Genomic DNA, 24,626 nt, shown 5'->3' with positions numbered 1-24,626 from the left:
CACTTTGAAATTATTCCTTCAAAGGGAACAAATTAGGATGTTGTTCACTCAATCAGTCTGGCTTATAAAACTTATCAATGACGCCTGTCATTGCACTTCCGTTAAACATCAGGCAGTACACAGCCCAGGCCTTGTTCTAACACCCAATGTTTAAAAGCTTCTGGAAAACCAATGGATTAAAGTATTTTACAAACATGAATTGTAAATATCCTAATATCTGTTGGCGGTAATATACATGTTCTCTTACAGCATGTAATTCCATCTACATACAAGCTCCAGGACTCATGGTAGATTATTTTGTAGCTACTTTAAGAAGTGGCAGGTCCAGAAATTTATAAAGAGGGTTCCAGGCTAATTTTGCGCATTTTCGTCCAAATGTTTTACAAAATTGGCATCATTTTTAAAGAAAAGGAAAGTGTTCTGACCCCAGGATCCGCCCTACTCCTGAGCAATTTTAACGATTTTAAAAATTAATTGGAAGATTAAGTGACGGGCATGTACTAGTCTTCAACTAGAAAACGCTGGAATATTTTTTTAAACTTTCATATCTCCACTCGACGAGTGGATGGTAGGTGGTATGTTGGAATTAACCTTTGCCCTCCGCGTGAAATAGGTCACAATTATCTTGCCTCCGGTTGAATGGATGGATGTTGGACATACGTTGTCTTTTTTTACTTTCGTTTGGTATATTTTCGATAACTTAAGTAAAACATATTCGATCTTTTTTTTTATTTTAACACATTGTTCACAGGGACTTGGAAATAAGGGCTTAAAGTGGGGATAGGAATAATCATTACAATTGAAAGATGTTTTTAAATGTTCTTTTCGAAATTTTGTTGGAAGAGTTTTTTTCACAGAATAGGCTTTTTTTATCTCTGTATTTGAGTAATTGGGCCACGCTTAAAACAATCTAAAACTAGCTCTTGTACTTTCATCCACTTCATCCCCTCTTGAATGCTGGAACGTAGTGGATAAATTACAAGAGCTAGTTTAAATTAGATTGCGTTTAAAAAAATATTTTTGGTCCAATTTTGAAATCCATGCATCCGCGTATGTCCCATATGAAGGATTCAACATGCTGCGGTCGAATCATGCTGTACTCAGTGAAGTTTTTATTCATTATATAGAATGATAGAGACAATTTTAGTCTTAAAAATTTCGATTCCTGCGGGACGGATTGATTTTAAATATGGTATGTGGCTTTATAAAGATGGGGGGGGGGTATAATTTCTAAGTCTAGATCCTCCAATGCAATTATCGAAATGATTGTGTCTGACATGTATTTATGGCGGAAAAATCTAGGATTCCTTTTCAAAGTCGAAGCGAATATTATTTGCTTTAATGCCCACTACTGTTCTTTTCAATTGATGTTTCTGAACAAGTCATATCTGTATAAGACGATGTCATGTACTCTAGATATTTTATTGAGGAAAAAAATGTGTCCTAAATTTACCACCGTACACCGTCAATATTCTCAACAAAAAGTGTCTTGTTGGGTTGTGCTCTTGCTTGCATCTATTTCTGTTATGCTTTCTTTTATGCTGATGTAAAACCATTAACCCTTTTTATCCAAAACTTGAACGGTTAATGATTTATAGAACTTTCAAACAACTTTGGAATGATATTGGGATTTAGATTTTTCAAAAGTTTGGATAAATGATGTCATCATTTCTACTAAGTACTTGTATATCTGTAATCGATTAAAGGTCAGTTAAATGTAAAGTATTATTTCCTATAACAACACAAAGGTAAGCTTGGGCTTCATAGTTTTTTTCTTAAATCTGTGTTTATTAATTAGTACGACTGAGAATTCCCCGAAATACAAATCTAGTCAATTTCAGGGCAACGCGGCATCTTTTTTTTTTTTGTTTCGACATCTGACTTATTTATAGAACAAATGTTTTCCTAGGGATATTTTTAACGTTTTTACATTGCTATAGACCGCTTTAACGGTTTTGCCGTTCCAACATATACATGCTTTATTTTGTTGTTTTAAGAAGGGACTATATAATAGTAATATAAACTCCATGTTTTAAGATATTTGAGTTATACTTAATTGACATGCGTGTTGAGTTGTACAAAAGCTGAAGTTGAATTGAAAGATAACATAAAAACTTGAAGACGCTAACGCCATACCACTTTCACGCTGGAGGTGACACGAGAATAAGTATACGTCACGATAGTTGACGAATAAACCAACATAATTATCAACAATCAACTAAATTAATGAATGGCGTACAGACAGAAACGCTAAGGTTTGAAAATATTTTCTTCTATCCAAAATCAATGCTTAATAATAAGTATCAAATACTCCTCCGGGGATCATGTTGAAACGAAATGCGTTATAAATTCGTTATGAGAAACCCAGACTCACGTAGGAAACAATCGCCTTTGGTAATTAATTTGATAAAAAAAAAAATCCTTTTTATACTGGAAATTTTTGAATTCTTTTTAGCTAAGTATTTTCGTGATTTTTTTCTAGGATTTGAGGGTCATTAATAGGTCACGCAACATCTCAGATTTTATGTGATTAGTCCTTTATTTGAAAATAGACTGTTCTCCAATTACATAGTCAAGTTTCATGATCTATTTGTACATTTCACAGATAAACTTGCGACAATGTCTGACGAGATACAGGTGTAGAGGAGTGTGACCACTGAACAAGCAGTCCAAGGAGAGCGTCTAACTTGCATAAAATCGTATTTTACACGTATGAAATAGAGTTCAAGGGGTGGATCCAGACACATTGAAAAGGAGGGTGTCCACCGGAGTTCCTCATGAGAAAAAGGGGTGCTAGGACATTATTTTCCATTTTTTGTCAATTTTACACATGAAAATGATAAATTTTCCAATAAAATAGGGGATACCCTCTCCGCATCGATTTGTTTGATTTATAAATGAAAATCTGATCATTTAGGTGCCCGTTGCAGTCTGCATTGCAATCATTTATACTTATATATCTTGATATACATTTCCTTGTTGGGGTAAAGTTAACACAATACAAAAATAAACATTGACGTTATCCCCTACGATTAACATGTACTATTGCTGCACTTTAAGTCTGCTCTGAACTTTAGCACTCGCTATTTATTTTATTCGTGAGAATCAAATTAAAATGTGTATCGAAAAAAAATGTGACACGCATGGAAGTTACAGTACCTCAAGAAAATCAAATGGTCTGTGCCTTAAAGTTTAATTATCCTTAAAGCAAACACAAAATTGACTTCCCTTTAACGCGAAAATAAGCTTTCACAGAAATACGGGGAGGAGTCCAACAGGAATACTTGTATGCAATAAATATGTTTTGAATAGTTTTAAGAATGATCTGGTCGATACTTCAAGCTATAACTTTCGCCCCCTTTTTCCCGTCTCTGTAAATGTCAAGCGTGATAAAAATATCATTCATGTTTATTTGATACGTATAAATTAATATCCTTCTTTTTCATTATTTTCTAAACCTGGGCGTTTTATCTTCCATAAGCAGCTTTTAAAGTCATCATATTATAAAATCAAAGAACTACCTGCCAATTAACCTTGATTATTTAAGGCATTGGTATGTAAATTAAATTTGAGTTGACTATGAGTAAATGTTCAGTTTTGACGCCTCATAATTAGACATTTGACCAGAGCTAAAAAAAAATCACCAATAATTCAAAATATACGAAACTAATCGATTTGATCCTAATACCTATGTCACGTGATAAATAATTGTAAATAAATCCCACCTGGAAAGGTGTGTATCAAATGTATTACACATAAATTGACAGAAGGTTCAGAATACAAAGTGAATTAGGTAGGAGGGTAAAATTGAGAGAAAAATAGCATAATTATTTTTCCTGTTTTACAAGGAAGTGGAGGAGATAAACTGATCAGTGACAGAGAATCATCCGTCGCACAGGTAAATTGCTCAAGTGGACTGGGGCGGAAAAATTGAGGTCAATGACGTGAATCTTACCTATTTTACTTATGTTCACCAGTACACCGGTGATCAGTTGATCGAAATGTAAAACCTAACTCGAAAGTAGGAATAATGTTATATACAAGGCGCAGATTAGTTTTAATATAGGATTTACAATTTTGAAATTTCGAATTCAAAATGAGTCTATTTAATTGGAAAAAGAATTTATCCATTAGTGAAAAGGAACCGACATACAAAGTTCGTTATCTTGGAAATGTTCAAACGGCTATGATGAAAGGAGAAGGCTGTGTGGATAAGCCAGTGACTATTATTTGGAATAATCATACCCGAAGTTCGCATCCCGGTCTTGAAATGAAATTAACAATAACAAATACTGGACTTACTGCATTTACAAAAGAACAAGGGATAACAGAATATAGGGCGCATCGAATTACATATTGCATTGCTCATCCTAAATACCCCAAACTATTCATATGGGTTTACAGACATGAAGGTAAGAAAATGAAAGTAGAACTAAGGTGTCATGCAGTTTTATGCAAAACCGATGCGAAGGCAAAAGCTCTTGCTGTGCAGTTACATGAAAAACTAAAATTTGCTTTAAAAGAATTTTGTAGAGAAAAAACGCGGAAACAAAACTCTCGATTAGTGTTACAGAGAACAAATTCTTTACCTCAGTCAGGAGAAGTGTTGCCTAAAAGGACTCGGATATTGAGCACAGGCAAAAAATTCAAACCACCGATTTCTAAATCAAACACAGCACCAAAATTAAGCGATATATGGGAGGATCCAATTGACGAGGAACTTGCAGAGATCGACGAGGAAGATGACATTATCGACGATATCGATGAACCTCAGTCGCCAACAGTTCGAGCCCTAGATCTACCGATGAATGGTGGGGCACATTCGATTGATATCGATTCTTTAAGCGACCGTGTTATAGACCTAGAAATTGGCAACGATATAGAGGAACTAAAACTAAATAGTGATGTACAATATTGTTTAAATCATGGTGACTCAGATGAAGAAAGTTCAGAATCTGGTTTTCACGAACAAGATCAAGAATGTATCAAAGACGGTGTGAACTTGACGGACAACACAAGTTTGGAAGGAGAAGTGTGCGAAAGTCCATCTGGGGAAGTTATACAAGAGCACTCTGAAATGACATGTTTATAATTTGTATAATATGACAGGTAAGCCCCTCTGGTCTTGTTTTATTTCCAATTTTTGACGATGTATTGACAAAAACATGGTATTATGTCATCTAAAGCTAGCAAATACACAACTGGTCTTGTCTGAAAGATTAAAAGAGAGTGTATAGAACCTCACAAAACGACCACATTTATCTACTGAATAATTGTTTACATATGCTTTGGGTCATTCCGAAATAGAGGTTTTTTAATATAATGGATGCTTAAATTTTCCATTTTTGATACATTTGTAAATTGTAAATTGGCTGTTGTTAGGCAAAATGTCTGTTTCCTGCGACCTTACCTATCCTATATTTGGTGACTACCTTAAATATGGCCATTATGGCTTAAGCGCTATAAAGCCAAGATTGCTCTAGCTATCTACCCTATTTTTTTTTCTTGCCAGTAGCAGGAAACAAGACTTATTTTTTAGGACTGAATTTTACAGTAGAAGTGTATATGTCTATTACTTGCCAGGAATTATGATATTCAGCAGCCTTCTACGGAATGTTGTAAAGCAACATTTTAGTATTCCCTTCAAATCAACAAATAAACAAAAACATGCACATGTGAATTTCAACTACCTACTGATATCAGGCAGGGTCTTGTAAGGCCTTTGCTATAAAATGTTGTCAACATCTGAATGTTAATTGTTTAATTTATGTTCTGACATAAATAATTAATGTTTTCTGTATCTACATGAATGGAATATATAATTTCTGCCTCAAGAGACTTGCAAAAATCTGTCATAAATCATACAGGTCTATATCACGGAAATATGTTGCTTTTACATTTGCACCAGCAGTACATGTAAATGTACTGTAGTAGATCATCATGCTTTTGCGTATATACAAGTGTATATGTTATTGAGAAATAATTGATTCTTTTCGAAATTGTATCGTTTTATTTCTTTGTAGTTACTTGTACCTGTTTTTATTTCAATCTGAATTTGTTAATTAATTTCGCAATGAAGCAGATGATGAATCTTTTGTCAGAGAAAATTTAAGCGTACAATTGAAGGACATTACATTCTCAGACTGGTGACTCGAGGTAAATGGCCTGATGTTATATAAAATTGAATAATTTTTCCACTTAAATTTGGGTTTTCAGTTAAGGTGTTGCGTAATCGAAGTTTGAAATGCTTTCTAGACCTTCAGATACGACGCTGTATATATAAAAGGTATCAGAACGTATTTTTATTTTTATCTTGTATTGATATATAGTGTGCCCCGATAAAATTTCTGGTCTTCATTTTGTTTTGGGGAAAATTGAAGGAAAGCTGCTTGTCACACATATCTTGAAATTTCTTCGCGGTTTAAAAGTTTAATTTTAATCCCCAAAAAATGTTTGCTTGTATTTGGTATGAAATGTGAAAATATAACATGGATAGAAAGGCACGTCCCAATACATGTAAAATTTCGAAGAAGAGATGTGTACTAATCAAGTAACACACTTAAAAGTAAAGTTATAAGGAAGACAAATTTATTATACAACACGCATGCTTCGTAAATCCATTTATGATATGAAAACTGGCTTGAATATGTTACACAATTAGTAATAAATTCTGTGGCGCCCTTTGATGGTTATATGACTTGTATTCTGATTGTGTTTTTACTTCCTGGTTAACTTCATGAGATTTTTAAATTGTGGATTAAGTTTGAAAATCATAGTCAAGGAAACAGTTCCCTTTAATCTGTAAGTTTTCTGCGTTAATTTCCGGCTATACCATATTTTGGATTGCTAAATTATAACGAGAAATAATCAAGCTTTGAGCTTCTAGGAAAGCCCCCACGTGTAGCTTCCATTTTGAATTAACTAAACCCCTAAAAGAAAGAAGATTTGGTTCCCTTTTGAAAGGCAGTTGGTTTACGAAGTGGTGATGGTTTTAGACAGATGTTTCAATGATCATGGTGTTTTACAAGGGTGTAATAATGTAGGAAGAGGGCAAAAGGAGAGGATAATTCAAAATATGTTTTTGGGCAAATTGGAATTTAAAGAAAAAGGAGCTGAGTATATAGTTAATATGTACAGTCAAATAAACATTTTATAATTTAAGGCCAAAAATGATGTGTGTTTCCTATTACACCTTATAAAAAAGAATAAAATTTGGTATGTAAGGAGGGATTTCTTTTTTATTTTAGTATTTTTTTCACATTGGGTCAGAAAATAACCCCAAAATAGGATACGCTATTTTCGGTTGAAAAAATATAAATAGGAAAAGTAGGGTAATAGGAAATACACATTTTGTATTTGGCCTAACCAGGCACATGTATCATCTGTACTGTTTATTTTCCGTACCAATGCGAAATGAATACGTGTGTTTCCGCCTTATTGAAAGTAGCATAAAAATGTACTTGGATTTATTAAACATTTTGAAGCATGATTCATTGAATAAATTTATAACCAGACAAGTATTTTCCTTGTATTTTCACAGTTATGATTCAATTATATAATGGTCCCTCAACACAATACACCTCATGGCGTTTGTCAGGCGACCAAAATGTTTAACGCGTGTAATGTATGGCCCCAAGACAGTTTTAGACATTTGATTGGCAATGAAATGTTCTTCATTGTCCATTAGATTAAAGGGTCATGGGGTCATTTTGATAAGAGTTTTTATCTATGTTCTTTTCATCCTATATATTGCTTTTTATGACCTTGCTGTGAAAGTTTGAATTAATTGTCTCCAAATTTATCCCAAATACATTCAAACTAGCGATTTTAAATCAATAACAGTATATACATCTGCTACTTTCTAACAAATATGTTCACGTCTAGAATATTTCTATGAAAATTTACAATTTATAGTTACGTGCAGTGCACAACAAAGAAGCTTTTATGATGATATTTGTCCTAACGGAGCTACAAAAAGTCCCCCAATTACTCATAATGGAGCACTATTGTCCCTTGCAGGTTTTTTCATCGTGTTTTTGGGGTCTGAAACATGATTAAGATACATGAAGTGTGAATTAAGACTATTGCAACACTAGTTAAAAAATTGCATGTAAGCAATGCTTTCTAAATTGGTATACCACTCCCCCACTTGCCAAATCTTAAACATATAATAAAACAAATGTTAAATATATGTTTTGGTTTGCCAAAGGCTACGGGAGTAAACTCAAACTGCAAACCTGTTTTGATGCAACCATTAGGGAAAACCCGGTCAGAGTGGAGGTTTTGCATGGGATTGAAAACTCCATGTTCAGAAACCATAATAAATTATTTAGAATTCTAATATGACGTGCTTTAAAGTTTTTTAGTCTACAGCCATGGTGAAAAAGTGATCAAAACATGACCAACATATTGTGAAACACATTAGCATGCGTCTGTTAAATAATATGAAGAAACTAGTCCTATTAGAATCGAAAAAAGTCATGGAAATTCAATTTTATCATTGTTTTACCACGGACTGGCCATTTATGTCGTTATTTAACCTCTCGCTTTCGCTCGTGGTAAAACAATACGACATAAATGGTCAGCCCATGGTAAAACAATGATAAAATGTAATTTCCGTGATTTCTTTCTTGATTAAACTCTGTAAATGGTCTTTTAAAGACTTGCAATGAAGATGAAAATAGTTTGAGAAACAAATGTGAAAGTTTTTCATAAAATTCCATACGGTGGTGTAGGGGAAATTTCCAAGTAGAGATAGGTACCATAATTTCATTATTGGGAAAATAATAATAATAAAATAAAAAAAAATCTGATCTAAATCTGGAATAAAAATATTTAACAAATTCCATTAAAGTTACATTCAGTTGTATAGGAGGAGTTACGGGGAAGACATTTGTATTTTGTCAGCGTAACAGAAGTACGAACGGAAGAATGGACACGAAGTCGATCAACTACATTATTGTTTGAAAATAGTAGTAGGCTCTTTGCTGTTATGCTCATAAAGCTTTTTTTCTTCATTTAGTCATCTAGAGATAGGATTGAGTTAACATTAATATGATATTGACATTTTCAGTTTTCAGTAAACCAAGGTTGTGGGTGAAACACTTTCAACGGAACAGACAAGCAACGAACATTGTCCAGCTACAGTGGTGTAACATTTGCATACATGTAGGTCGATAGACAAGTTCGCAATTTACTCTATCGATTGCCTTATCGTACATTATTCCCCCTAATAAGCTGGATCAATATCCGATCTCATTTCATTAGCATGGCCATTAATTAAAGATTGAACTCCCATATAAGTCAATTATATGCTATCGGATTGTTGCTGCGTTATGGGGATTTCTAACTAAATTAGAATTGCTGGAAAAGATGTTCTAATCGACATAACGCCTCGGAGAATCTTTATACTTTATGGGTAAAGTATTAGTTCTCCATCCGCTTATTTATAATGTTCATTTCAAATGTTTTACCAGTACATTTTGTCTGAAAATTTTTCCCATACATGTACAAATAAGTTAGTTGTTCATGACTTGTAGTGGGTTGGAATTCATACGTTATCATTGATTTCTTCTTTTTTATATGAAAGATGGGTTCCAAAATTTTCGTAAAAATGCCGCCATATTTTGGCTTCCTCAGCAACCACCTGTGATTAGCTATTTCCCTACGCAAGGACTTCCAGTTGTCCTACTTTATGTTCCATGTAATAGATCTAGATCAGTGTTACACCCAAGATGACAAAATTACGCATCATAATATTTCATTCTGATTAATCACTAACCGAAAATCCCACACCCAAATATATTGTACCATTGATCCAAGCTCCCCAATTAAAATCAAATGGTTCCTTACGATGTAAATGCAATGGAAATATGATTTCTACTCAAATTGTTGTACTCTATTGACTTTTTGAACTTTAGTTCCGAAGTTTTACAACTTTAATTTGATTATTTAAATCCACTTGACACTGGACTCATACCAATGAATCGTTGATACGCAATATAATTATCTGTTCATCTACCCGTAATATGATTGTTGTATAGTTAATTTGCTTGTTTACGTAAAAGTTGTAGAGCCAGAGGCAGCGGAGTGTTTCTGTCCGTGTTTGGCGGTGGTATCATTGACGCGGGTGGAGGGATAGGCCTAACCTTCAGTTGTTTACGACTTTGGTCACAGATCTATGAAGATTTCTAAAGTTTTATATAAACATATAAATATATGGTGTCTCCCAAATTGAAATGATACAACTTAGAGTTTGAGGAAAAGTTGTCAGTTATTAATTGTTTTTTTCTTACGATATCGTCTCACCAGCTTTATCAAAACTTCAGTCGGATCTTTCAGTTAGAAAAGTTGTTTCTTCGCATAACTTTGAGATTAAATGACAATTTCAAAGTCAAAACTTTGACCTTGGACACAGTCATTGAATGGTTAGTGTGTCACATTGAAAATGAAGACTTAATTGACAGTCGAAACCAAAGTAATCATCATATACTTGTTCATGTGGATTGAAGATATTTGCTGTCTAATGAAAAAGATGACCTAAAATGATCAACCTTAAATGGTATTATTTAGCTTCATGATAGTTCTTGATTGATCGTTGAAAGACTGTTATCAATTTTAGTACATATTTTTAAATAAATTGTTATCAAGTTATACGATGTAAGTAATGATGATGAGTAAATGGATTTCAAATCTAAACGTTTTGACCGAACTACGAACTATGGTTCCTTAGAATTTTACATGCCGGCGTACTGCACTTACTTCTTGCTCTAGGAGTTTTATTTCTGTTGAAATTGTCAGTATTCGTAATATTGAGACTCAAATTAAGTGCAGAACGTAATGCGGGAACACGATAACTAAACTTATTTTTCTTTGCCAATTTTATGTACAATCTATAAACATGAAATTTGACCATTCTCTGCATTGTACAAATATTTCACCAAATTTATTCAGTTTTTTCACATATCGAAAAACAACTGAATCATATTTATTTCTATTATTTGTTTCTAAAGTGCATCATCCAATTGACTGAATAAGACTGGTTATGTGGTCTGTATATCTGAAGTTAACATTGTGGGTTTTTGACATGCATGTATCACCTCATGTCTGATATTTTATAAACAACAAATTGATGACGATTGTTTTTGTGTCAGTTTTTAAAACTAACAAATTACAAAATTGACGAGCTATTTGCTTTAAAGTACAAAAATGGACTGTGTTGTTCTATTTAACTCTCCTTAAAATTACCTTTTTTTTCGAAATAACAATAAAATACATTTTAATGACCTTAATGGGTCTATTTTTTCCTGTGGGAAATTAGAAGATATTTCTGTTACCAATGTACATTAGACCATTAAACATGTACGAGTAAATGTAACACCAAATTGTATTTGGTAACTGCTTATATAACTTTCAAATGAATATAAATTGATTTAGGAATTGAGAAAATGTTTTGAAAAAGTACGGTAAGGCCAAGGTTAACATTGAAGCTTTGTGGGAACACAAACTTTTACTTCCATTATAAATATTTAACAGTCCACAAATTGAAGAATTGACATCCAGTTGTTAATGATACTTTGTCACAATTTATGTAGAACATAGACCAGTCTGAGATTCTGAGTAAGCAGCGCCCCCAACCCGGTGAATGAAACATTTTACCTCTTGCATGGCTCAAAGGGCATGTATGCGGACTTACCCCAATTCTAAAGGACAGATAAAAACAACTTGATCCGAACAAATTTTGACAGATTTTTGGTTCGATAATGCATTTCGACTTAAGTTCAAGATGAAAATTTAGTATAAATATGACAGCATCCATTTAAAGAAGTTCTTAGGTTTGCCATTCCCCTACGAGAGCTCCTTATTCTTTCATAAAACTAGTACAATCTAAAGTGAAAAAATCTTTGTAAAACATGTGAACGGACTATACTAGATGTGAATGCACGATTCGATGATACTGCCTGATTAACTATATAGTTGAAGAATGACCCGCATATCACCCGAGGCATCAGTTTGTAGCTTTATATGCTAAGTAAACATTTCAACTATATGGGTATTTACAAACAACTTCTTATAAAATCTTCTAACATTAATGGTTAAATAAAACCCCAGCATAGTAAGGATACTTATCGTGGATTACCAGTAACTCTACAGTCTAAATATTTGGAATTTTTCCAGGATCTTAAAATCCACTGTCATTTTTATAGTTAGGTGATTAAATGGACTGAGTAGTTTAACCTAATGGATTCTTTAGTCTACGATGACGTGTTTGTTAAAAGACTAGGAATGTAGGATAGAAAACGATTCCATTCGTGGCTATAATTGTAGTAAAATTGAAATATAGCCTTGCACACATTAGTCTGTGTCTATTCTTTTTTTTTTAAATCAATGATTCTTGGTAGAATGCAATCTTTAAAGCTTTTTATAATGTATATTAATACTTTTTATATTTAATCGGTTTGCGGTTAAATGTAAAGGGAAATTGAATTAGAAAAGTTCAGGGCGTTCTGATATTCATGTTATTGATTTATATTTGACGTGTGCACAGTTAATTTTCCCATAATAATCGCCACCCAAACTTATTATTTATTGGTATGTTATATTTTTGTATGTAAGGTATGGGGAATAAATGCATTTTTTAGGTGGGAGTGCTTAGAAAATAGACATAAAAAAACTCATTTCATGTAACTTTATGACTTCGAGAAACATAAATTCGTGTGAGAATTGTTACTGTTGACATCGAATTTGTTTTAGGAATACAAGGCCGTAGCCAGGGGGTGCGACAAGTGCGATCGCACCCTCTTTGGAAAAAAAATACTTTGATTTACATCTTAGCCTGTAATTAAAGAGAAATCATACCAGATAATCAAGTAAAATTGCTTATCAGTGATCAGTTCGCAGCCCCATTCAGAAAACCTGGGGTGCATTTCTTTTACCCGAATCTGAAACATGATTCTGAATCATTTTCATGTTTCACTGTTTCTTTTACTTGAAACAGAAACATGATATCGAAACATTTGAAACATAAGTGATTGATGTTTCAAACTGAAACACAAACCGAAACCGGTCCCGATATTAATTTGCTTCGCTACCAAGCCATTTTGTTACTTTTGAAGCATGTTAGTTTTGATAGAAACTGAAACATGTTACAGTTTCTCAAATGTTGTATTTTTAATCACCGAATCATGTTTCTGTTTTTTGAAACATTGTACTGAAACATTTTTCAGATTCAGGTAAAAGAAATGCGCCCCATACGACCCTGGAATATAGTTGTTGATCGCATGCCCCCGATTGAATAGGCACACTCACACTATTACTGGCTATTTTTTACCAATATTGACTAATTTATGGTGATAAAATAAATTAATTAATGATATCAGTTCTTGAACATTAAGCCAGAGTATTAGGTCCAAGTACCTTTGCTCCTGCGAAGGTGTCTTAGGAGGATATGGATCATTTTCACACATCTTAAACTGTATTCTTCCTTGCCATGAAATATACGATGGGTTTGGTGATATTATATATGGGTCTACGTTATTGATTTTTTAGTATAATCTGTTATACTTTAACCAAGAATTCACCTTGAACCTAAAATGTTAATTTGTTTAATAACACCGTAATCTCGAGTGTAACATTAACACAGTAAAGCTTAGCCAAGTTGGGAAGACTATGGGATTGACACCATAAAGGAATTTAATACAAATTTAATGCGTTTGTAATCCTTATTCGTTAGCCATTCTTCTCCTTCTAAAAGTGTAAAAATGTGAGTTATTTTTTTACCAAGTCATGCTGGAGGGTTCAACGAACAGATTTATGCATATTATTATCAGCTGTGTATCTAGAAGCAGGATTATTTCATTTTACATTTTCTTTCTATCTTTTATCTATTTGTTTATTTGCACTCTAGGACAATGATAACCCATATTTTGAATTGTTCAACAAATATGTTCTCCTATAAATGTCAAATGCAAAAATCAACTTAAAATAAGTTTATTTCTTCATGAACGTCGATTTGCAAAGTGTATCTAAATCATTTTAGAGGCAGGGGTCCCTGTATACGTTCAGTAGTAAACCCCGTCCGTGCAGGAGAGGGATACTCCACCAGTGTTGTAAATCTTTCACTACATTGTGCTGATCTGTTGACTTTAGCTCGAACAAATTTGACGTTGGGATTTCGTTAATTATTACTCAAAGTTTAGATTCATAAGAAGTGTTTTGCTGAATATAATAAAAGAATTACTAGTATGCTTGCTTTACCTAATGTATGCAATGACAGGAATGAATATAATAGAATGATTTATATTCAACACATGGCTTAACAAGGCAAATTAAAAATTAATTATTATTTTTATGAGTTGGGGAAATCACCGAATATGGATGGCCTTAATGTTGCTGTTAACATATTTGATCCGAATCATAATTTGCTCCTGTTGGGTTGTAAGAGGAAGACTTCTACATAGTCTTAATATTTGAATTAGAACTCCTTTGTTAAGACAAGTAAGAAATGTTGGCTTAAGAATAAGGGTAGTAATGGTTTCTTAGAAGAAACTTGCTTGTCGTGGTGTTCTTTTTTTTTCATTTTCTTCAATTTTTTCTTGCTTGGCCGTGAAGTATACTTTTTGTGTCAATTGATGATCATTTTAAGTAGTAACACTTTTCATTTCGTTTTAATGCGAATTTGAGATTTCTCCATCGTTTCTTACAAGAATCATTTCGTTCCTATATGTAAAATACTGAATGGTTAATGCAGTATTCAGTGTTTCATGCTATAAATTTTAATCAATGAAGTCTTAAAACAAGCAAAGCAATTGATTTACAAAAAAAAATCACTGCACAAGGATGATTCTTAATACTAGTAATTTGAATCTTTCAGAGGTAAAATCTTCTTGGAGAGGATTTAGAAGATTAATCTCATATTTTGCTGACTTGCGGAACGGAGTTGGTAATACAACGCTCTTTAAAGTATTTTTGCCTTATATGACCATTCCTGGCGCATTATATACTCTACAGCACGCAGTATGCTATTACATAAATTTCTATCAGCATACTACATTTCAGTTTTTGCTGATCCTCTCTTCAATTCTACAGTCGTTATCCATTAACTGGTATGGTGTGTCCATTTCCGTGACGAAAAAATAATTCTTCCAATTCACGGTTCTTGTGTACCAAGTGAGGGACGTGACAATGGAAAATTCTTGTGGGTAATTGTGGAAATCTACATAAACAACGGGCCATTTTCATAAACCATCGTAATCGTCCCTCCTCCTAGTTTGTAGTGGGTCTGTATCTTATTTAGTCGTTTGTTATTCGCTTTGGTTACCGCATTATATGTTCTATGTAAATTCAACATTTCGCTTGAAGTGTCTCTGACAAATGAATGAACATTTTCTGAACATGTTTAGCCATATAGCATCAACATCTTTCTATTTAAAACTGTGAAAAAATTGTTTTAACAAGACATTGAATGTTTTCTATACACCGGAAATGAAGTCTATCAACGTCATGTGCAATTTTGGCAACATGCATTTTGCCCTTCTAAATACGCTATATCATCCGTTTTTGTACAAATGATATGTTTGGGTGTGTTGACAGAGATCAGAGTCATTAACCCTTCAGTCATATTAATTAGTTTTTACTTGCTTTCAAGTAACTTGTGTGTTGTCTAAATGCATTGAATAGTTTGTGTTTTGACTATATATATATATATTATTGTATTAACATACTACGTTGATCCTCGCCGTGCATGCTATGTATCTACATAGTAATGTACTAGCAAGTAAGATGATAGAGTTGTCCCACCCCATTAGACTTGTTATATGTATTATATACTTGGTGTGGCTGTATTTGTATACTGTTACAGATCCTCTATTGCCTTACTCGATACCTTCAGAGGTTGTCCTATTCAGTTACATCATGTGCTAATGCTCGCGCTTTTGATATACTTACGAGGAAGTATCACTCGGTTAACGAAAGCTATATTTTATAGCTGAGTTGGCCGAGTAGTCTAGAGCGTTGGACTTAGTGCAGGCGGTGTTGCCATAGATGTCGGAGAAGAGAAGGGATTCGAATCCCGCTGAGGGAGCGACCAAATTCGCATCGCAAATTTGCAACCTCACATCGATTCTAGATTTGGGGTGTAGTTCAGACTTGACTTTATATATATATAAATTGCCAGACAAAAATACAATTTTGGACTTATGTCGTAATATATGCATGATAAAACCGATAATCATGCGTACACTATGGAAATGTAAAAAAGACATGCTTTTACCCAACTTTTGAGTATATGTTCTTTATTTGACACATGTTATCTACTTTTGAGGGAAAAGTCGTCCTAGATCTCCCCTCGGTAGGTTATTGTTAGTTAGATTTAACGCATTAAATTCAATCCCCGGCACCGTATACATATAACAAGATCATGATGGATTTTTATAAATTTTATGTCATATAAGTAACACCTCCAATGCTCAATCAAGGTGGCGACTTCTTCTGATGACGTTTTTGATGTATCGTCACAGGTTTTTTGTTGTCATTTACAAGGTATTAAATTGTCAAACCAGTTATAATTAAATCAGTTCATTTTTTTCCAGGAGTTCATCACGGTTTGCTTGATATATTTCCTTTGAGAGTGTTTGTCTTAAGATGAATTATGTCATACATAATTTCTGTTTGATTGTGCGCTTTGTTTTTGAAAAAAAATATGTTTTGTATACATGTAATATTCCTACATATGCTTAATAAGGTGAAATTCACGTCTTAGAAATAAATTGCATACAAAGTACGGAGGGTTCAAAAAGGCCGGAATCATAGTTTTTTTATATGAGTCAAGGTCTTCTACGAATTTGAATTGGGTATTTCAGTATTTCGTGGAAGTAATTTTCACATATCTTATTTAAGCCACATTGATTTTTGCAAGATGTGTTTACTTAGATAAATTTATACTTCGAAAACAACTTAATGACATCAATTAAAGTTGGTCGGAAAACCGTTTTTGGTTCTTCCAGTATCAAGAACATAGAAATAACGATGAAAAGGAGGAAGGCAGTGTTACGCAGGGTTCATTGCTTATCGTCTTTAATTAAGGCAGGAAGTCTTCGGAAAATGAAGCCATTAATTTTCGTGTTTCAGGGAAAGAAAACTTTTAATTCATGTAAGTCTTAATGATGGGTCACGCTAAGGTTCCTTCTGATGTCCTATTTTGTGTTCACTTAATATATGGTAGCGTAGCACAATGCAGCCAGTACATGATCTTAACAGAGATGTAACTTTGTTACTAATCAAAACTAGATTTAGATTTTAAAACCTTTTAAATCAATGTTTTGCCAGTTCTATGTATAATGGATGCAATAAAGAGTATAAGAGAAATATTTTGATCAGAATTCATGAAAATGGGATATTAGCGTAACATGCTTTGAAAAAATGGTCTTAACATTTTTTATCATGTTGAAGGGTATACGAAATCATAACTTTATTTTGAATCGGTGCATTCGCTAGTAAACAAACATAAAAAAAAACGTGGATAGAAACCTGACAAGCAAATACTAAAAAAAATCTTAAAAGTACACGTTATGTAATTTGTTTGACTTGCTACAAGTCCCTATCATTATATATGATACAGAAAAGTTATGGAATTAGGTCACTACTAACTGCTCTCTTCCAAAAAGATGAGAAGATTTGCTTTCTGAGGCAAACATGCAATCAATGAACTTTTGTTTCATTTATTCTTAAATTTAAATAGGGACTAGTAGCAAGTCTAGTAATTTGTTAGCTACAAGCATAACGCAACATTGCTTCAAAAATGGTATTGGAAATATGTGTATGAAAAGTGACTCGTTGTCTGAAAATCTTTGATAGTAGAGAAGAAATGCTATAAATCGAGTGCACTAGAGGCACAGTCCGACGTAAGATGCGAGTGAAATCAAGAAAAAAAAACACTACTTGGATGTTAGTCAAAACTTTGATTTCAAGGTATTAATACGAAAAAGAAGGGTATCCGCACAAAAATTCTCTAGACAAAATTAATTGCAATATCTAAAGTTATATAAAGTCTTTTTTTATGAAATCTGTTTTATTTTATACTCCATGCTAAGTACTACATGTCATGGATTTTTTCTGCATTCTTTTAAAATGGAGATCGGTGGTATTCTAAAGTACTACGACTTTCTTTGCTTGTAACATCAAACATGGTCCATCGTTATGAAATATATTGATTATAACCCCTTTGTACCCAAGTCCAGTTCATTCAAGATGAATTTTACGTCTGTTTGTATAATGAATTAATTATTGTAGCTCCTCAGACGAATATATGTCATGCTTTATACGGCCAGTAATGGGCTTCGTGGCCTTGTTGGTGATATATGACTTACATAAATACAAAAACAATTCATTTTCATTTCTATTTAAAAGTGTCAGTAGACTGAAGTTATTTCCTCTTCACTGTATGTAAAGCGCAAATGGACAATTGTTTCATTTTTATTTTTAATTTATTTTTTAGCATGTTACAATTATGTATATCACAAATAACAGTAGCAGAAGCTACTAGTATATAAGGAGGCATATGCCACCCTTCTCTTCTTCGACATCTTCTATAAATATCTCACACAATAAGTTTTGCAACCTGACGACTAAAAGAGTGTATTGAATAACAATATGCATCGTTAAGCTTTTTTTTTACTTTTTTGACTTCTCAAAAATGACTTCGTGAAAACCTAGTAGTACTATGTTGTTTTTTGTTTTTGCAAGTTTTACAACGATCTCCTTATTGTCTGCCACAAATGACAGAATTGTAACCATAAGACCTACAAAAATTCAGAATTCAGTATGACAGTTGCGTTGTTGTGTGAAGTGAGCTGCACACACTGGAAACAGACACCTAAGATGAGTGAAACCCACCTACGTCTCAACAATGTAACAAACCGGCATTGATTGATATTCGTTGTGACATATATTTGTTGTATTTGATCTTTGGATGGTTCCTTCTGTCATGAGGTACAATGTGTGTCTTTGCAGCTCACTAGACACAACACTGAAGTTTTACAGATTATATAAACACTGTTTGCAGAATGATGACATATGACCATGTTTGTTAAAACATTTTTCATACACTGCATTGTATCAACTTTTTTATTCAGTACCAAGTGACACTTTAAAGACGCGTTTCGTGTAGGTTGTCTGTTTTCCTGTTGTTCTTATACTAAGATAACGATATACCAATTGGGGTATTTATAAATACGTAAGATTTTCATGCTTGCTTAGCGAATGTATTAAGATTATAACTTGAATAGAAGAGGGGTTAGGAAAAGTATTATGAATTTGAATTTTGTCAGACCTGCTGGAAAGTCATCCTCCCAAGTCAGGGTTTTGAGTCCACCCTCGCTCCCTCAAACCCCTGACATCACTCATTCATATTTAGCGGGTATCGTCCAGCTAATTCCGATTGGTTGCTTCTCTGGGTGCGAAGCACCAATGAAAATCGATAAAATGTCTGTGGAAAGGTAAACAATAATAATACGAGGTAATGGACGATCCGATATAGTAACTGAAAGATGTATGGTGTCACAAATGATGTAGTATGAGCAAAAATGATAACTGTAGATTCTGTTTAGAGTCTTTACTGAAAAAAATGACGTTAGGTGTAGCCATTTTGTAAGTTATATGGGAGAGTTTCTATTACGAGTGATTTGATTGGATTTTGGATTCAGGTTAATTTCAAGTAACTCACTAGATGGCGCTGAACGATACCCGCTAAATATGAATGAGTGATGTTTGAGGGAGCAAGTTTGGACTCAAAACCTGCTGAAAAGTACACTGTTTAAAAGAGTATTGAATTGGACTTTTCTGGTACAAATAAAGCAACCACGTCAATTGAGTAATTGAAAAATCCATGTGCACATTCAATGTTTGACAGATTTTTTTTTCTTTTTCAGGCTAGAACTACGAGCAATTACATTAAAGTGCTGCCAAATTCACAAGTGACTAAGATCGATGAAATGTTCAATTTGCATAGTCACGTGGTCATGTCCTGGATGCTCATGGAAATCTGTGTGACAATATTACATGTCTTAGATATATATTTAATTAATCATTCCTGTAATAGGTCATTGTATTTTTATAGAGTATTTATACAATCTTGACATCTTCTGTTTCCATATTTAGAAAATATGTGTTGTAATAGATAAATTTTCAAAAGGATTTGCCACAGGCGGTTTACGTTATTCTGTTGCTATGAATTGTTTGTTACAGCTGTCCTACTAAATATTGCATAATGCCTTCATCATTTGTTTGATATGTAAACTTTTTTCTGTCATAAATTTAAGATTTTCCCGTTAGAAAAATGCGTGTTGTACAAAATTGTCTGATTTTTTCCAAATATTATCTAATTACGAAAACTTTTTGTATTTTCTTATACTAGTTTAGCTTTTAACAAAATTCCAGAACTGTATCCAAAAGGTAGATAGGAGTATCTGTTCTTCAACCGTGCATTTGCGTTTGAAATTTGTCATTTGACCGGTGATCCCATTTATAGTTTTGAGTGTCTCTTCCGTGTCCAGTATTAACCAAAAACGATTTTACAGATGAAGCTTGCTTCCTTATAATAATTGAAGGTCAAAAGCGGACAGGTTAATGGCAGGGAGCCAATGCTATCAGCTTGAATTCCTCCTTTTGGTGGACGCGTCACATTTGTAAAACAAACTATGTTTTGGATGCTGATAAGTACAACACAAGTGTATTTAAATTGCCTATATACGACATGTGTTTTTTAGAATGTCGCACAGTTGTATTTTTTCTGTCCACATCTTGTAGCTTGTAAAACCAAATTTGTTTGTACTGCCCTTAATTATGTCAAATCGAGAAAACAACAAACGAGCTTTGATGTTGTTTATATATAGAAACGTTTGGTTTTTTTAATGCGAAGACCAACCATCCAAACAGCACTCTCAGAGCTTTGATTTTTTCAAATCTCAGGTCATGTATGTCTTCTTCCTGTATTTGCTCATATTTGTAAATGTTTGTAAAAATATTGTTCTGTGTAGTCCTATTCAGCATTAATTTTGTAAAATCGCTGCTTGTAATGTTATTGCTAGGTTTCAGGCATGGCAGTTCGTTAGGATTTTCTTTGATTGAAAAAATGCTATGTTGAAAAGCTTCATTTGGTACAACAAGTATGTATGACAAAATTCGGTTATCACGAGCCTTCTGTGTTTTATCAATACCTTCCAAGGCCTGTGTTGTGTAGTCTGGTGGATTTTATCCAAAAGGTATTTTAAGTATAAGTATTTTCTAAACTCTAGGCGTCCGAAATGCAATTTGAGTACTCCACAGGGGCTTGCTCCAATTATCAATATGCACCCCGAGTAATTGGTCTAACTTATTTGTGCTTTTGGATCTGATAGATTTTCGCTTTAAAACATTATTACATTATGGTTAGTCTTAATATACCACTTAAGATATTGAAAACAATAATTATTTGAAGATAAAAGTTTAACACAGCATTTGCATTTGATATTTAGTGTTTGTGAATTTATCACTGCCTTATCTTTTACAATGGCTGTTCTTAAGTTACTTTTAAAGTATTAGTGAAAAATATCTACTGTTCAACCATAAAGTTACGTTGAAGTGTTTTATCTTATGCCTTCATTTAAAGGACTTTGAATTCGGAGAGAACTGTAATCTCTAAAAACAATCCTTGTCCTAATTCACACGAATTTGAAACTTTTCGCTTAATATTATGACATGAGTTCGAACTTGAATCAGCACTGTGAAGTTTTTGTTATATGTAGAAGCAAAATACGATTCCTCAAAAATTGAAAAAGATGACTCCAACAATTTACTCATGAACTTCCAGTGCCTTTTAACCTTGACTTACCCTTCCATACTTCATCTTGATCAATTTTATTTCGCTTATTGATAAGTCTCCTTTAAAAGGTTGCAAATGGCAAGAACTGCCCGCAGTGATTATTCACTGATCTTAATCTGGGGAAAGTAAAGTAAGGTTAGCTGACAACGTTTAATGTCTAATAGTTGTGATTGTTACTACATGTAGTTTGTTTTGATCGATTTGTATTTCGATAATCAAATTGATCAGTTTAATCGGAAAGTAAGTCATTTCCATTATTGAGTTGTGCTAACATTCCTTTTTACCATCAATGTGATATTTTTCATTGTAAACTACTGTTATTTTACTTTGCAAATAACCAAGTTATATAAATGTATAAAATATACATTCTTGTTAATGTCATTTTAGATAATAAAAACCTTTTCATGTTCTACTTGTTTATCTGAATTAAGATCTGCATATTTTTGTCATTGTTAAGGGTGTTAAATGATGATGTGAGCTACTTTTGGAGCGTCCTAGAAAGAGACCACGATCCATGAGTTCAAGCATGACTTGATTCAAGTTGCATGCATGTACTCCTTCCTAGCTGTGTCGTGTTTTCCAACCTCTTCGGTCATTTAGAAGTATAAATATGGAGTAACGGAATTTTAACCTTCATTGCAGAAATAGCGTGTTGTTTCTTTTTCCGACGCAGTCGGTATAGTTTCGCTTTTTACCCGCTGACCTTAAAGACGCTCTTTCTGGGTAACGCAAGTCACCTGATCAAAATTCTGTTTCCAGATTGGCCAGATACTGATAACTTAGTGTTGATTTTGAAAGGAAATTGAAACTGTGGGCCATGCGTTATTTCCTGATGAAAATTATAAGCAAAAAAAAAATTTTTTACTGCGTCGGCTATCTTTTTTAAAGATAGTACTTGCTTAGTCTGTTCACCTGTAAAAGTATTATACATGGCGTCCAGGAGATTTTATTTTTGCCATTTTATTACGATCAATTGTGATTAAGTTTTCCTCGTACTCTCTTCTTCAATTAACTGGATAATATGTATACATCCCCTTAAATTTTATTGCTAACACATGATGTCACCTCTATTGTTTTTTTCACCCAAAAGAAATTTAAACCATCGTATCATATGTAATAGTATTTCACCTTAGCACATTTGATTTCCTGAACTGAAAGAAATATACAGAAGACGCTGACTGTCCTTATATATACCGGCTGTTATTGTTCCTACTACATTGTATATACTTTAGTATATATTTCATTCTAGACGGACATTGAAATGCAGAGATGCAAGAAAGACATCATTCGTGAAACTATGAGACCGGAGAGAAAGACATCTCTATAACTCATGAAATAGGCAGAAACGGGAAAAGGCCCTTCTATCACTCGTGAAACTAAAATACATGTGATAGACACTTCTTTTAAACATAAAAAAGAGATCATTGAATGGCACTTTTATTGAAACGAGGACACCCGGGAGATATATCTATAGTAATCTTGAATTAAAAAGACCTAGAGTAGACACTTATAGTAACCATGAGAAAAGAGACCCGGAGAAAATGCTTCTATTTACTCGTGAAACAAGGAGGCTCACAGTAAATGAAAAAAAAAAACAAACAAGCAAAAAATACAACTTGGAATCTTTGACAAATAAAACGTCTTACTCAAAAAGTTCTCCAACATACATTTTAGCAATCAAAATCATGTGTGCTTTATGCAATACACTAAGCAAAGACAAAAATAGGGAGTTTTGTCGTTAAAAAATATAATTTTGAAAATGTCTATACAAATCTAGCATAAAACATAAAAATGAAGTCATTTATTGAAACGGCTGTATTAAAGGAGTATATTCCAAGAAGGATAACTCAATTCGTGTGAGAGATATTTACTTCAGACAGAACATGCTTTGTTCTCATTTGTTAGCTCACAAAAGAAAAGACTACCAGAGAGATATGCTCCTTACATGTAAGACACGTAAGGGTGTTAACATTTTCAAAGCATAAGCACATGATACTCCTACAATGTAAGAGGTTGGAATCCCGTTCCTCCATACCCCAGCCACAAATCGGTCACGAAAGACTTACAACAGTGAAAAGTGAAAATGGCCTAAAAATTATTGTGATACTTGCTATTCAAGAAATGGATTTTGAGATTCTGGAGAAGTTCACTTCGTGGGGAAATAGTTCGGAGTCATATATACAAAATTTTTGATTGACAACATATTTGTACAGTATTGTGGATGAGTGTTTCAACAGATAGTACCGGTAAGCATCCCGATGAGTACCAATTGGGCGCATGGTAAGCTAATCTTTTCCTACAGTCACATGAGCTAGCAGACTTTTCAAAAAAGAAAACAAGTCAGCAGTCTCCGATACAGTGGTAAATAATCATATATTTGGTGACTATCTTCCTCTCATCTACCAAAACGAGCTTGAAATTTAGGGTCATTCAAACATATTAAACCTTTTCTTTCATCTTGAAACTGTGATCAACGCGAGTTTTGTTTCCCCGTTGTAAAGTTTTCTGTCTTGTGTAAAAAAATTCTAGCTGCTACAGTGTATTGAGTTTTTATCTCTCGACTAATACGTTTAGCTGGAAATTTCAACCATCACACGGATTTTATAGAATTCGCCCCACTGGGCAGTTTTTAGTTGTGTTCATCATGTTCAGTGACTGCATTTAGGTTCTTTAGTGTTGTGCAATTTGATAATTATAATATATTTAGTTTCCTGAACTCTCTGAGTATGGTACTTCGTGGAAATTACTAGGTTTGATGAGAGAGATCCTC

The 24,626-nt window shown here is 33.4% G+C and overlaps 1 protein-coding gene across 1 annotated transcript; it reads left to right on the top strand.

The window, feature by feature from the left end:
• Positions 1–3,696: 3,696 nt before the first annotated feature.
• On the top strand, positions 3,697–22,268 carry LOC148625276 (protein FAM43A-like). Its single transcript, XM_088568738.1, has 2 exons — positions 3,697–5,109; positions 19,926–22,268. Exon 1 carries the CDS (start codon positions 4,097–4,099, stop codon positions 5,090–5,092), a length of 996 nt encoding a protein of 331 aa, XP_088424864.1. The 5' UTR covers positions 3,697–4,096; the 3' UTR covers positions 5,093–5,109; positions 19,926–22,268.
• The last annotated feature ends 2,358 nt before the right edge of the window (positions 22,269–24,626 follow it).

This window comes from Perna viridis, chromosome 2 (genome assembly GCF_037379345.1).
Source record: "Perna viridis isolate PV_CMFRI_1.1 ecotype Kerala chromosome 2, ASM3737934v1, whole genome shotgun sequence".
In the NCBI taxonomy this organism is placed as follows: Eukaryota; Metazoa; Mollusca; class Bivalvia; order Mytilida; family Mytilidae; genus Perna; species Perna viridis.
The sequence above is the reverse complement of the archived record's forward strand: the minus strand, read 5'-3'. Positions and strand labels throughout refer to the sequence as shown.

Excerpts from the sequence above, each read along its gene's own strand:
- LOC148625276 (XM_088568738.1), top strand. The coding sequence starts at position 4,097 with ATGAGTCTATTTAATTGGAAAAAGAATTTATCCATTAGTGAAAAGGAA.